This window comes from Sander vitreus, chromosome 17 (assembly GCF_031162955.1).
Source record: "Sander vitreus isolate 19-12246 chromosome 17, sanVit1, whole genome shotgun sequence".
Classification (NCBI taxonomy): domain Eukaryota; kingdom Metazoa; phylum Chordata; class Actinopteri; order Perciformes; family Percidae; genus Sander; species Sander vitreus.
In genome coordinates, this window is record NC_135871.1 from 14,965,096 (window position 1) to 14,980,071 (window position 14,976).

The 14,976-nt window shown below is 40.5% G+C and overlaps 2 protein-coding genes across 3 annotated transcripts; one reads left to right on the forward strand and one right to left on the reverse strand.

Moving 5' to 3' along the window:
• Window positions 1-1,965: 1,965 nt before the first annotated feature.
• On the reverse strand, window positions 1,966-8,821 carry eloal (elongin A, like). Its single transcript, XM_078273802.1, has 11 exons — window positions 8,075-8,821; window positions 7,163-7,219; window positions 6,926-7,038; window positions 5,888-6,830; window positions 5,696-5,801; window positions 5,450-5,617; window positions 5,267-5,364; window positions 3,693-3,873; window positions 3,409-3,520; window positions 2,755-2,861; window positions 1,966-2,583 (listed from the first exon to the last, which is right to left on the reverse strand). The coding sequence occupies exons 1-11, from the start codon at window positions 8,150-8,152 to the stop codon at window positions 2,522-2,524; spliced, it is 2,025 nt and encodes a 674-aa protein (XP_078129928.1). The 5' UTR covers window positions 8,153-8,821; the 3' UTR covers window positions 1,966-2,521.
• Window positions 8,822-10,523: 1,702 nt separating this feature from the next.
• Window positions 10,524-14,634, forward strand: klhl31 (kelch-like family member 31). 2 transcript variants are annotated; one of them, XM_078273545.1, is made up of 3 exons: window positions 10,524-10,597; window positions 11,560-12,765; window positions 12,860-14,634. In XM_078273545.1, exons 2-3 carry the CDS (start codon window positions 11,591-11,593, stop codon window positions 13,590-13,592), a joined length of 1,908 nt encoding a protein of 635 aa, XP_078129671.1. In that variant the 5' UTR covers window positions 10,524-10,597; window positions 11,560-11,590; the 3' UTR covers window positions 13,593-14,634. The 2 variants fall into 2 exon arrangements, with proteins under 2 accessions (XP_078129671.1, XP_078129672.1); XM_078273546.1 differs by having other exon boundaries at window positions 10,538-10,597; window positions 11,563-12,765.
• Window positions 14,635-14,976: the final 342 nt, after the last annotated feature.

Here is a 14,976-nt window from a genome sequence, read left to right on the forward strand (position 1 = left end):
CCGGTCCCTCCTCTGGATAGTCCCGTCCCTATGGTCCCGCAAAGGGCCGCCATGATGGGGCACATTGGACCGACAACAGAGCGGAGGGGGGCTCTGGCTGAGAGGGAGAGGAGGACACCCATAATAAAAACTCTGAACCTCAAGTGTGTATTAAAAGATATTCAAAATAAGGCTATAGTAAAATGTAGGCCTACTTATAAACTTAATTTAAATTATTTTCCAGCAGCATATTTGAAACTGGGATTGACCAGTTACAGGCCTATCATATTGTGGCTGTGGCTGCTCAATCCGTTCTGCATGTGCATAGATGTTTGAGGTTTGACCTCAAATGGGTCAGGATAGCCCATTGGTCAGGGGATAGGTTAAAATGCAGTAGGCTACGTATGAGGTAGATAGTGGCTAATGTTAGCAGTCTTTAGGCACAGTAGCTGACATTACTGAGTACATTCACCTGGCCTACTTAATGACTGTTCTCTACTGTAAGGTAGCATATTGTTTAAACCACTATCCCTTGATTTGTCACACATACATTTTCTGGCTTTAGGTAAAAGCAACAGTACCCAGTGACTGCCAATGTTGATTCACTCAAGTACTGTACTTACGTACAATTGAGGTATTTGTACTATACTTGAGTATTTTTCGTTTTATCCTCTATTCCAGCCCACTTCATTTCACAGATAAATGTTTTATTGGAATTACAATTAAAGATTTTACAAATTGAAAACTTAATCTGATTATAAAATTCATTTTAGCTCCACATCAGCTAGCTACAACATTAAAATCTGCCAAATCAAGTCTTAAAGCTAGATTTTGATAAAGGTGCCCTTGTCGAGACAGGTTCTCAAGATCACATAAAGCAAGACCCATATTAAATCCCTTACCATGCCTGTTATTATTGCACTTAAGTAATGCTGTTATATTTCTGAACAAAGTTATCAACAAACAGCAATACCACAAACCAATTGCTACACAGTGAACATAGGGCTTGTGGGGCCCCTGGGTTATTGCAATAGCGTTGCCAAGTCGGTAATCCATCCTTGTTATTGTGACTCCCCAGGTCCTTCTCACTTCTATTTAATTGCATCCCCGGTTCCTCCACGTGCCTCCCTTCCTAGGAAGCACTAGAGAGACGCGAGGAAATCCTGGGAGGGGAGAGGAAACAAGCAAATGTGTTTTAGAGGGATGAGACGTCCTTTCCTCTCAAGCATCACATGAATTTGTCAGCTGTATGGGCAGAGTTGGCAACCCTTTCAGCTGCACAGCCTTTGGGATGGCTGTTCTCGTGTATCCTTGCTTATAGCTCCTCAGTGATCTCTCCTCGATGCTCAGGTTCAGCCGAGGAGCGAGGAGCTCTCAAATAAGGGACGTGGGATGTACCCCCCATCATTTTTTAACTCCTTTTCAGGTCAAAGGTCAAGGTAATCTCCAGCCCTCTGGTCCAAGGTCTCCCTTGTGGCACGATAGCATCATTTTGCCACTCCCTCCAAGGTTAGTAGGGCTCATAGACTGTATAATAGTAGTGGACAGAGCACGTGACGTCACCCATTGGTTTGTGGAGATCTGCTATGAGTCACTGAGTTTGCCGTTACGTCTGCAGCCATCCTGGTTGCGGATATGATGATTTTAGACGAGAGGGAGGAGCCCTTACACTCTACCTTACGTTACACACTTTCACTGGCAATCACATCATAGCCACGCCCTAAAACACCCCCTGCTTGATTGCTGATTTTAAAATCGAGACCATAATTCAAAAAATGATCATTCTGTATTGCAGAAGACTTAAATCTAGTGATTGAGACCATAAACTCATTATGAAAATGTTTACCGAGTAAATAAATCAAGTGAGAAGTAGGCTCATTTTCTCATAGACTTCTACAGAAACCGACCTTTTGCAACCACACGTGTCGCCCCCTGCTGGAATTCAGATAGAATGCAGGTTTAAGACACTTCCGCATTTGCAGCACTTCGCCGAACCGGATGCTTTGTCCATTAATATTATACAGTCTATGGTAGGGCTTCAGCTCAGACCAAAATGTACATTAACCATTTGATATGAAAAACTCAAATTAAAATAAAAAATATCCAATATTGTCATTGGTTCACTTTTATTTGGTTCAATTTAGTGTTTCAAGATGTAAGAGGAAAATTATCAAAAATACAAATTTTAAATCAACATTTATCGAGACGATCTGAAATGTATGTAGTTTAAAAAAAAAAAAAAAAAAAAAAACACATCTCTATATCCTCTAGAGGGAGCCACACCCCATTAAATGACCTACAGACTGACCTTGTTTAGCGCAAACAGGCTTCAAGACAAAATATCAAATCACATCAAATTTGCTCTTTCATTTTCCCTTTAATAGTAAAGAAAATTCACAGTTATAGAGAAAAGATCGTGGCAAATGTCTGTATATTTAGACAAACAGAATAATCTAAGGTCCTATTGTCCAAAGTTAATGACTGATAGAGTGCACTTTCCCCACATCCACACACTGCAAATATCAAGATCATATAAGAGCATTTATCTGCGTCCCAGCTGTTTCTTAAATGCCTTTAATGACTTTGCCATCATTGGAGCAACTCCTGTGTGAACAACGGGGGGTGGAATAGGGGATAAGGTAAAATAAAAGGTCAATCATGTATAGCTTTCATTCTGACCTTTGAAGAAAATGACTGGACAAAAAACACAGTTGGACCAGTTTGTAAAGTTATAGCAAACGTAACATTGCATTTACAATACTCTTGTCAGCTCACTTGTTTTTTTGCGAGGGTCTTGCGTATTGGTTGCCCCTATACTGGTGCTGCTGGATCTGCTGGGCTCATTGCAAATCGGTCTTGGTCTGTTGTCCTGAACCTTAACACTGATATATGAAGAAATAACAGTACAGTGCATAATTCAATCAACATAATTATTATTAACAAAACATGTTAAATTGCAAAATGAGTCTCCATCTACACTACAGTTAGTGAGAAGAACATCTATGTTGTGACAGTTGGCATCAAAAGGGAACCAAGGCCATCTCTAACCAGAGAAAAACAAGTTATCCAGCAAATTGCTCCAATTCCTGTTTGGCCAACCTCCCCCAAAAAGCATTATCACACGAGTCTCCGGAAGGTTATGACCCTGCTAAGCTGCTGTTGTTGAGTGATCACTTTGTAGTTAAGGGCTTCAATGTTGAAGAGGAGCAGAGCATGCACAAGGCTTACCAGGTGTTAATGTTTTGCAAAGGAAAATGTGCAACAATGCCCCAGTTTGGCTCTTATAATCCTTGGTTGTGTAACTTTTTAATTAAGGAAACAATATAGTTAAAATGAATATTCACGAACAAATGTATTTTTTTTAAATGAACAAAATCACAAACAAAACCTGTGTAGATATTTCTCTATATTTAGAATGCTGAAACCCACCTGCACCTAAGTGGAGGCTGCTGAACAGCAGTTCCATGAATTTCCTGCTGAATTCGCACATCCCTCGGTGGCTTGGCAACAGTGTGAATAAATGCCATCTTCACCTGCCGACCTAAAAAAACAAATGGTGTCACAGTGTACAAGCTGTACTTTTCTACAGTATACAATAACATACTGAATGTTTCATGTTCAATTGTTCTGATGAGGATTTTTATGACAGTGGTCAACACAAAAAGACAGTTCTACTAAAGATTAGTCTTCCAGTTTCAGTGTACAGTACACACCTTTGGGTTTGCTCGAGTGTGCCGAGACAATGCTTTTTGTCAGTCTTTTGAGTTTCCTTTCCCTCTCCTCCGACAGCCTGACATACATCTCTTTCCATGATTCATACTCCTGAAGTTTGGAGTCTTTGAAGTCCCTCTGACAATGTTTTCCCCATAAGTGGTCCGTCTCTCCAATGTAAATCTTTGGAAACAAACAATTACAGGGCTTACAACAAATACACACATGTGCGCTCAAACTAAATTCCGATCTACCCAAGGTCTACAAGGTTTAGTTTTACTAAACCTAGAAAGGTAATTTAGAATAAACTGACATACACTCAGTGGCCACATTAACAGCCTTTAAAAGGCCCATTTAAATCTGACACATCTCAGCATATAAAGTGTGACAACAGAATCATAGGTTAAAGGGACAGATAACCCCAAAATCAAAAATACATATTTGTCCTCTTGTATTGCTATTTATCACTCTACTTTGTTTTGGTGGGAGTAGCCAAGATATCGGCCGTAGTAATGTTCACCTTCTTTTAAATATAATGGAAGTAGATGGCATTTGGCTTGTGGTGTACAAAGTGCAAAAAAAATACAACTGAACAAATTAACAGCAGTCTCTCAATCAGGGTTACTCAAGATAATCCCCAGATCTTGTTGTGATCGGTTTCATGTAGGAACTATTGTATTTCTACCAAACTACACCCGCCGCCGTACTCACGGACGAGAGGCTCGTGGTCCAACATTGCTAGCTTGTGGAGATTAGTTTATTGCTAACCGATACTGCTAGCTCACCTGAGCTAGCTAACGCTACAGCTCAGCCAAGAAGGACGGCATTTTCTATTTACATCTCACGCTGTCACGACCACGAGTATGCTTCCTTCTGCGCGGTAATACGGTTGGTGGGTGTAGTTCATCCATCTTCATCCGCTTATCCGGGGTCGGGGTCGGGTCGCGGGGGTAGCAGCTCCAGTTGGTGGGTGTAGTTCAGTAGAAAGAAAATAATTCCTACATGAAACCGCTCACAACCAGGTCTGGGGATTATCTTGAGTAACCAGGTCATGATTTCTGGAAAGAGACATAGCTGTTAATTTTTTAAATTGTATTTTTTTTTTTTTGGCACTTTGCGCACCACAAATCCAGTGCCACCTAGTTCCATTATATGCAAGAGAAGACGAACATCTCTATGGCCGACATCTCCAACACTGGGCAATTCACCCCAAAACAAACTAGATTGATAAATAGCACTACAGGTAAGAGAAAATATATTTATTATTGATTTGGGGGTGAACTGTCCCTTAAGTTACTGTTCAACTAAACATTATACATAAGACTTGCCATCGACGTTCATGAAAATGTCAACTTTGTATACAAGACATCTAATAGGCAGGTTTATTAATTACATTCATACTGTACTCCCAAGGGACTATATCCCTTAGGTTTTAAAGACCCTATGTCTTTTCCATTATGAAAATATAGTTATAGACGACAAATGGGGGATCTAATGGAATGCTAGGCAGGTGTACCTAATAAAGTGACTAATAAGCGTGTGTTTGCTTTAAATTTAGTCATATTCACATTCTTACTGGGTTGTATTCTTCAATGCGTAGCAGCTGCTCTGGTGTACATCTCTCCAGCACCGGCTCGAGGATTTCAAAAGGGACTCCACCAGTTTCATAAAGCACTAAGGAGAAATCTCTGCACCTAAATATAAATCCAACAAACTGATAAAATGATCAGCAAGAAAGGTTTTTTGGGGCTTTACTCACAGTTAATATTATTCTGGAGTGTGCGGATACACTGTTGGTGAAGGCTCATCATGGTTGGGAGGAAGACGGTCTTGGCACCAGAGTACACTTGCATCTTTTTGTTAAGTCGTTGACCAGTGAAGCCTGCAGACTCCTCAGAGACGTCACAGAAATCAGACTCCTTCTCAACTTTAAGACAAAAGAAGGATTGTCAAGAACAAAACAAGCAATCTAAAAATACAGCTGTATTTGTTATAAATACAGTACCTTTCCTCTCAAAGTACTCAACATTGAATGGCTTTTCACATTCAGGCAGAACAGCAGGTAAAGGAATAGTAAATGGAATCAGTTCCAATACAGAGTCCTTAAACTTCTGAAATATGAAGGATTATTAGTCAAATTGAATCAACTGTGGCTGCACTCTACAAGTTAAACTTTTAAAAGCATTGTCAAACATACCTGTGTTGGAGAGGTAACATTTATAGACATCACAGGTGACGTGAAAGGTTTCATGCCAGGATATTTTGTTACTTCCTCTTTTACAGTCTTGATTGTTTTGGAAGGTTTCTTCACTCCCAATTTGTCTTTTCTCTTAAAAACATTCACGTCGTAGTTCAAGTATGATTCAAAAGACAAGGAGGGCTCCTCTGGGCTCCTCTGGGCTCCACCTCGCTTGTCTTTGTGCTTTATTTTGGCTTTTTTTTTTTTTTCAGACTCTTGTTTGTATTTTACAGTGCCGTGCTTCTCTTTACTTGTTCTTTTCCTTTTTGTGTTTTGGGGCTCTGAGATCCTCGATATTTCTGAAGGTTGGTCATCTTTGACATTGGCCCGCTTCAACTTTTCTGAGTGTTTGGCACTAGATTCAAATGACTCTTTGCCTTCTTTTAATGATTCTTTTAGTTTCCTATTTGACTCTTTTTCTGACCCAATTCTTCCACTATCAGAGCTGCTTTTCAATTTTCCCATAGAAAAAGAGCAGGATTTCTGATGAGAGTCCCCTGAGCTTTTGTTTCCAAGAAAAGTATCAGTGTCTCCTAATTTTCGGTTACTCTCATCACCTTTCTTCTTCTTGGAGACAAATGAGCTGTCCATTTGATCCTCTTGGTCCATTTCAATGTTCTTTTTCGAGATGTTATTCTTACAGATATCCTGGTTTTCTTGTTGACTTTTTTCTTGTTTTTCATTCTGGTACTTGTGTTTTTTCTGTTCTTCACATTGTTTCTCTGAATCGGCTTTCCTACTCCCTGTTTTGAAGAGGGCCTCGTCTGTAGAATCTCTCTTACCATGAGATGCTAAGCCATTGTTGTTTGAATCGTCCACGGTCAAACTTCCATTATTTGGACAGTTTTGTTTATCCTGTTTGTCTTTAACAGACAAACTCTCTAATGCATCCTCTTTGTAGCTGCGTCATGGAAACTCAAGATTAAGATCTCAAACACATAAAAATTACAGTATACCGTTATATAAAAAACAAAATAAATGTTAAATATACGTCACCTTGTGGATTCCTTAGGGACCAATCTTTTCCAACCCCTAACTAGTGACTTGGCCAATTCTCCACCCTGTTCATGTCTGCGCAAGGAGTTAACTGTTTTGCCAATTCCAGTTTCCTAATTTATATGCAGACACAAGTCAGCGCAGTCCAAGAAAATTTAATTTATCATCATCATCATTATCATAAATTTATATGCAAATATATCAACATAAAATACATTCTTTAAAACAGAGACTCACAGAAAGAATGTCTAATGTGATATCCAGATCCTTGAGTTTCTGCAAAATCTTTACAACCTAGAAAGAGATTAATTAACACATTAATGTTAGTGTGCTTTAACGTGGTTTTCATGCTAGGACAAAAAAAATTAAGGAAAACCTGACATGCCAAATATGGTAGTCCTGGTTTTGGATCACCACAGTTGCTGATTGTGCATTTAGAGCTGAAGCTATGTATGGGACCTCACACACCCACTTAGGCTGCTCCTTTTACTCTGAACTATAAATGGATGAAGCTGCTGGTTGTTATAAAGTCTCACTAGGCCTATATCACATTGTTTTCAGGTTGTGCTCCAACAGTTTAGTGAGACTTTTTTCAATTTACATTTAACTCTAGCCTAATTTAAACATTTGCCCATTTATAAAAAGGCATCTATGCTTGAAACCGACTCAAACACGCCTGCAGAGCGCCCCTGCCTCCACTGATGATGGACAGCAGCCAAAAGTTGAACAACTGGAGGAGTTGCCAATTTTAGCATCAAGGAACCTCCCATTTAAACAGCCTGACCCCCACAGTGGAGTGCTTAAAATGCTGTGTGGCAGCAGCGCACATGTCACTGACTGAAACAGCTCTCAATCAGCCGGTTGGAAGCTTGAAGGATCGAGACGAGCAAAATCAAGTAGAGAGTATATTTTATAGCTCACAGATTTTGACGGAGACGAAGCTGTGGATTTATTTTAATTTCATTTGTTGCCAATAAATAAAGTAGGGTTTAAAAAAAATAAAAATAAATGTTGCAATGTTTCTGGAGCAATTATAGCGTATTGGCCTAAAGGCTATCGCAAACGATTTCTTCCCTAAAAGCAGAAACGTTTCCCTTTTAGCTCTGGTCTGCTTATTGTGCGCAAGGAAATACTAATCATTGTATCTACCGTAGCAGACTCTGCTGTGTCCGTCAGCTGAAGTTTGAACCGCATAACTTTCTTCGCCACATCAGAGCTGCTGGCCATCACGGTGATTCACGTGCAAGCGTCAACGCACACCGGCAGCGCGCGCCCGTTGATGACACTAATATAATGGGTGGAGCCAATGACAGAAATGGTTTAGAAATTATAAAACAATTAAGCATGTGTGTAGCTGTATATATGACAAAAAAATAGACATTGATATTCATGAACACATTGTTGCTATAGAGAAGAAAATTACAGTAGCCTATTAAAGAAAACTTTCTTAAAATGTCTTAAAATCTGCAAGTTCTTCATTGGCAACTAGTGGCCCTTTGAATGTACACATTGGGCTAATACAAGAGAGATGTATCATCTTTCAAAGCAGCAATAGAAAATGAAATGCATTTTAACATTTAAACACCTTTCAGGTTTCATCAAACAACACATCAGCCAAGAAACCAACCATCCAGTATGTGGGGTCAATCTTACGCTTTGTCAAACTGCAGAATTGACTTTTTTCAGTGTGTCTCCTTTGACTTTTGTTTTTTTGTTTTCCTTTGATTTTTGTGCACAGACAGCTGCAGGACTCATTTTAATAAACACAGGACATTATTAAATGTGCTGGCAATGAAGTGGTGCTCAAGTGTCTTCTTTATATTTTCATTTTTATTTTCTTAAAGGGGTGATAGAATGATTATATAGGGTATTTCACACTGTTCCTTAAGGTCTTCTAATAGGGTATGTAATATTGGTTGGGCTGAAAATGGCCTGGTTGCTATTTTATGGACCCTTAACTACCCTGTGAATATGGCCCTATTTGTAACAAGAGCTTTTCTTCCAAATATGGTATGCTCATGAATATTTAGATGAGCTGTGCAGTGATTGGTTGAGCGAACCACATACACATACATTGGAGACGAGACGTGTTATACATTGTTTGTCTGCTATTTCGTTATTAAATTCGCTTCTGAGACTTTTTTATGCGAGAAATCAACTATATAAAGCTCAAATATGGGCCATTTTACGAAAATTGATGGCTAATTGCAAATTTGGTAAGACGTGTCGGACTCCAGGAGCTCCACACAGTCTGACGAGAAAGCCTGGGCTCCATACCCAGGGCAAAGTCACCGTTTCTGGGTTATTGGACTACCAGGGCACCGCGGAGCTGGCCGGCTGCCAGCATAAATATAGTATATTTACAGTTTGAATTTGGTCACGCCACTTATATTACAGCTACCCCAAGGTCTTACAAAGCTAACACGTGTCCGATTTCAATTTAATGCATTTTTGTGAATATGAGGGGTTTCGTTAGCTGCTAGTGTCCCTTCAATCCTGTGGGTAAAGATTGCAGCTAGTTAGCTACACTTTCGGCATAACTAGAGTATATTTACACTTTGAATATCGTCACAGCATGTATATCACATCTACCCTAAGGTCTTACCAAGCTTAGCTAACACTTTTGTCCAATTTCAATTTAATGCATTTTTGTGAATTTCAGAGGTCTTGTTAGGAGGAGGCAAGCTAGCTCTCATTGATAGAGCTCCATACAGCCGCGGGCTCTATCAATGAGACTTGCACACAACAGGTGTTTATTTCCCCGATCGTTTGTTTAAATAACTCAACACGTGTATCGATTATAAGATTAACTGGAACCTGTGGTAATAGATTGCGGGCGTAACAAGCTCGCTGACCGCGCTCTCACTCACACACACCGGTCATTTAGCAAGAAGAGGGGAGGGAGAACAGCGAGCTGCAGGCCCTGGAGCTCTGTCAGGGCAGCGGCGTGTGGTAGTCCAGTAACCCAGAAACGGTGACTTTGCGCGGGTATGGAGCACCGTGGGCTGCCGGCTGTGACGGAGCTCCATCTAGCTCACAGCAGGCTGGGGTCTGTGAAGGAGGACAGGCCAGGCGGCGAGGCAGCAACCCAGGCAGCACCGGCCGCTGAACTCTGACACACCGTCACACAAAATTTGCAATTAGTCATCCATTTTCGTAGAACAGCCCATATTTGACCTCTACGTAGTTGATTTCTCGCATAAAAAAAGTCTCAGAAGTGAATTTAGTGATGAAATAGCAGACGAACAATGTAGGCTATACAATTTCTGAGATCTGCGCGACCTATTCAGAATGTAAATGTAAATGTTGGGGCGTGACAAAGGTAAAGACTAGAGTCAAATAAGGAGTTCGTTGAGATTTGCCCATTTTCAGAGGCAGTTTCAAATTGTGAGATTTGCAGAGGAAAGGGATGTCAATGGGATTTTGAGGTTCTATGTATGTCCTATTTACCCACCAAACTGTCGTTATTCAACTATGACAAGGTAAAATCGGTATACACGAGGTATAGTCCCTCTCCTCTGCTACATGCATTGCACAATACTTGATTGACACTCCCCTAGAGGAGGAGTTAACTGCATGTCTCTTTCAGCTGGGGTGACTGCTGCTCTCTCTCCTGCTCCAGTAACTGGAGGCACAAGTTCCTCCTTCACCAGTACCAGCTTCAATTCTCAGGTAAGTGGAGCTTTCCCCTTTGCCATTTTATTAATGAAAAGGTAATTTAGTGCAGTTAATGCTTCAGCATCATTTTTAGAAAGAACGAAAATTTTTGTTTTTTTCTCACTTACTTGGGATTTAAAGGCAGATAAGTTCCCAAAAGCTGTTGACCTTTTTGGAAAATTAGTTTTTAGACATAGCCATGGTGACAGTAAGCTTCAGGTTTTCTAGGGTTCTGGGTAAATATTGTGAGGAGTGGCTTTTAATGAAACTTTTTTTGTCTTGTATATTGTGTTCATTGCAGACTTATTTAGGACATCCTACAGCAAATAAATAAAATAGAGAAAGACAAAAAATTAATCTTTGTCCTAATTTGAACTTAAACTGCCAGAGGACATGAGGCCTGCTGCTCATGTCTCAAAGTCTATAAAAGGAACGTCATGGGTGAGCCATCCAGCGTTGCTATTCCTGGACATGCTGATAAATTGTGACAGATGCAAAGAGGGACATGTTGACACACTCACTCGCTCCAGCATCACCTGGTAGCACACGTGATTTCAAAGGTGTCTAGTAGTGTCTGAATAAATTACACTTACTCCACAAAGTAAGAAAACATTTCTCTTGGATACAACAAGTTCAGTGTACAGGAATTTTACATTATTGCTTAGTTTAGGGCAAAGAAACAGTATATAGACATGACACAAGGACAACTGACTCAAGACAGCATGTACATGCTATCATTTCAAAATTAAGTTTCAACAATGTAGGCTATTTTAACGATCAATCTTGTGAATGTGCATTCCCTTAACTCCCTTCTATTTCCAGCTAAATCACTAATATTGTGATGAGCAGACCAGATTAAATCTAGGACAGTTCTTTGCCAGCATATCTGTCACAAGTTGCATTTGTCACAATTTATCTATTAATTATTTCTGTGCATTATCTTGCCCTTTTCTGACATGTTTTTTGTATATTTTCAGAAGTTCTGGGCTGTGTTCTGCTGCTACAGTCATGGCACCCAAAAAGAATAAGGCAATGAAAAAGAACAAAGGAGACATTAATGAAATGACCATAATGGTCGAGGACAGTCCAATCAACAAGATCAATGGGCTTAACACTCTGTTGGAAGGAGGAAATGGTTTCAACTGCATTTCAACTGAAGTTAATGATTCTGCGTATGCCCCAAACCTCTTAGAGGGTTTGAGCACCATGAGGCAGGACAGTTTCCTCTGCGATCTAACAGTCGCCACCAAGTCAAAGTCATTTGATGTCCACAAGGTTGTCATGGCCTCCTGCAGCGAGTACATTAGAAACATCTTGAAGAAGGATTCATGCCTACAGAAGATCGATCTGAACGATCTCTCACCCGTCGGCCTTGCCACAGCCATTACATATGCATACTCAGGAAAGCTGACCCTGTCGCTGTACAGCATCGGCAGCACTATCGCTGCAGCCATACTGCTGCAGATTGGTACCTTAGTGAAGATGTGCAGTGATTTCCTCATGCAGGAGCTCAGTGTGGAGAACTGCATGTATGTGGCCAACATCGCTGATGCCTATGACCTCAAAGAAACCAAGGAGGCGGCTCAGAAGTTCATGCGGGAGAACTTCATCGAGTTTTCTGAGATGGAGCAGTTCCTGAAGCTCACCTATGAGCAGATCAGTGATTTCCTCTCAGATGATTCCCTGCATCTTCCTTCCGAGGTCACAGCCTTCCAGATCGCCATGAAGTGGTTGGACTTTGACGAGAAGAGATTGAAGTACGCAGCAGATCTCCTAACTCTCATCCGCTTCGGCACTATCTCCGCCCAAGACCTGGTGAATCATGTCCAGACTGCACCCAGAATGATGCAAGACCCTGAGTGCCACCGTCTCCTTGTTGATGCCATGAATTACCATCTGCTGCCATACCAACAAAACATCCTCCAGTCACGCAGAACAAAGGTGCGCGGTGGCCTCAAGGTGATATTAACAGTTGGTGGTCGCCCTGCTTTGACAGAGAAATCTCTCAGCAAAGAAGTTCTCTACAGGGATGAAGATAACGTGTGGAATAAGCTGACTGAAATGCCAGCAAAGAGCTTCAATCAGTGTGTGGCAGTCTTGGATGGTTTCCTGTATGTGGCAGGTGGTGAGGATCAGAATGATGCAAGAAACCAGGCTAAACATGCCGTTAGCAACTTCTGCAGGTAAGAACTAATTGTCCTTTTTGATTTTTTAATTTGTCAAGTTAGGTTGTATAGAGTTGGAATATAACTGCAATCCCTCTCACACATTCTTTAGATATGACCCACGCTTCAACAGTTGGATTCACATGAGCAACATGATCCAGAGGCGCACACACTTCAGCCTCAACATTTTCAATGGCCTCCTGTTTGCCATCGGAGGGCGAAACGGTGATGGTGTTCAGGCCTCTGTGGAGTGCTATGTGCCCTCCTCCAACCAGTGGCAGATGAAAGCTCCCATGGAGGTGCCGCGCTGCTGTCACGGTAGCTCCCTCATCGATGGCAAGATCCTTGTATCTGGAGGTTACATCAACAACGCCTACTCCAGGGCTGTGTGTGCGTATGACCCCTCCACTGACACCTGGCAGGATAAAAGCAGTCTGAGCACACCTCGAGGATGGCACTGCGCTGCCACCGTGGGAGAGAGAGCCTACGTCATCGGTGGCAGTCAGTTGGGAGGTCGTGGGGAGAGAGTGGATGTCCTCGCCGTAGAGTCTTACAACCCTCACAATGGGCAGTGGAGCTACTGCACGCCTCTCCACACAGGTGTGAGCACGGCTGGTATTTCCATTTTGAACAACAAGATCTATCTCCTCGGAGGCTGGAACGAGGGTGAGAAGAAGTACAAGAAATGCATTCAGGTTTTCAACCCTGACCTCAATGAATGGACTGAGGATGATGAATTGCCAGAAGCTACAGTCGGCATTTCATGCTGTGTTGTCACCATACCCACGCGGAAAACACGAGAGTCCAGAGCCAGTTCAGTGTCTTCTGCACCAGTCAGTATATAAAAGTTTAGACGATGATAATGTAGTTTACATGTCTAAAGGTCTCCAGCTATCTGTTGCATAAATCTTAGTTCTAAACTCTACTGTTAGTCCCTTTTTGGGGGCTAAGATGATGTTTAAATGGTCCCCAACTTTCTTCAGATGAAAAAGAAATTATAAAATGCAAGGATTACAAATTTCTCAACATATTTTTATAGGATTTTTTTTTAAACTCCATTCATTAGAAGCAAATGGAAGCCTTGAAGTGTATTTTCAGTATTTATAGTTTAATAATTAGTATAATTGGCATCATTAAGGTCAGATCATGTTTATGATAGAGACAAACTGGACATAGGAATAACCAGTTGTATTAGCTTTAGACAGAAACGTACCTTTGGGGCCAATTTAGTTGGATAATTTCATGAGTTATTTTTCTATAGAAAATTTAGGCCTAATGTTATTAATTTTATTATTTAAAACTCAAAAGGTATGAAAATGCAAAATCACTGCTGTTGTTGAGATTAATCTGTAACAGTATTGTCTTTTTTACCTAGTGCAAAAAAAAATTAACAATATTGTGTTGTCTGTTTGCAACACAGTCCTTATTGTTAAAGGATTAAAGGATTTTGTGACATTTATTTATGAAAATTATAGCTACTGTGATTCTCAGATACTTGAACAGTACAATGAGCTGGAATGAGTGTCGGCATCACCTACCTACTGGAGTAGATGCTTGTGATTAGTGTTTAAACACACTACACAGAAGGGCTGCAGTTTCTCTGTCTCATATACAGTAGGCTACTCAGTGGTCTTGTGTCGTCTGATGTGTGATCATCATAAACACTATCAGTGCAAAGAAATGGATTCTGTTGGGAAAATGTTGGAATGATGAGGGTTGAATGGGTTAAGATGTGACAGTAATAAACTATTTTGTAAAAAAGAAAAAGAAAAATAGAAGTTGGGAACGATGTTAGCCTGAGCTTTCCTGGAAGTCATGAATTCCCTGACTGCTCATGTATTTTTATTTTTTGTTTGTTTTTAAATTAAAAAGATGAAGTGTAAGCTACTCTGAGCCATCGTCATTTATTCAAAAATCATTTTCCTTTTTTTGTTGTTGTTCTTAGGTCAATTTTCTAAAAGTGGTAATACTTGACACTAAAAAAAATCTCTTTCATATTTTTTTTGAGCACTATAAATATCGACTATTGCAGTATTTGCGGACCAGTAGGACATGAGACCATTATTAGAGGGCTACATTTCCCGATCGAATCATCAGGTATGTACTTTTTTGTCTTTAATCCTCAGTGGTTTCAAAGCATATGAAATCTGTATATGTCTAGCCAAGAGACTAATGTGTGTATTCTTTATGTAGCTTTACACATATTTAAGTATTTACATAAATACAAGG

What these genes read in the sequence shown, in the direction of transcription:
- eloal (XM_078273802.1), bottom strand. Translation starts at nt 8,152, where the DNA reads ATGGCCAGCAGCTCTGATGTGGCGAAGAAAGTTATGCGGTTCAAACTT. An exon ending in GCATTGAAGAATACAACCCA is followed by an intron (nt 3,874 to 5,266) that starts GTAAGAATGTGA and finishes TTGTTTCCAAAG; the next exon opens with ATTTACATTGGAGAGACGGA. An exon ending in CAGCCTCCACTTAGGTGCAG is followed by an intron (nt 2,862 to 3,408) that starts GTGGGTTTCAGC and finishes TTCATATATCAG; the next exon opens with TGTTAAGGTTCAGGACAACA.
- klhl31 (XM_078273545.1), top strand. Translation starts at nt 11,591, where the DNA reads ATGGCACCCAAAAAGAATAAGGCAATGAAAAAGAACAAAGGAGACATT. An exon ending in GCCGTTAGCAACTTCTGCAG is followed by an intron (nt 12,766 to 12,859) that starts GTAAGAACTAAT and finishes CACATTCTTTAG; the next exon opens with ATATGACCCACGCTTCAACA.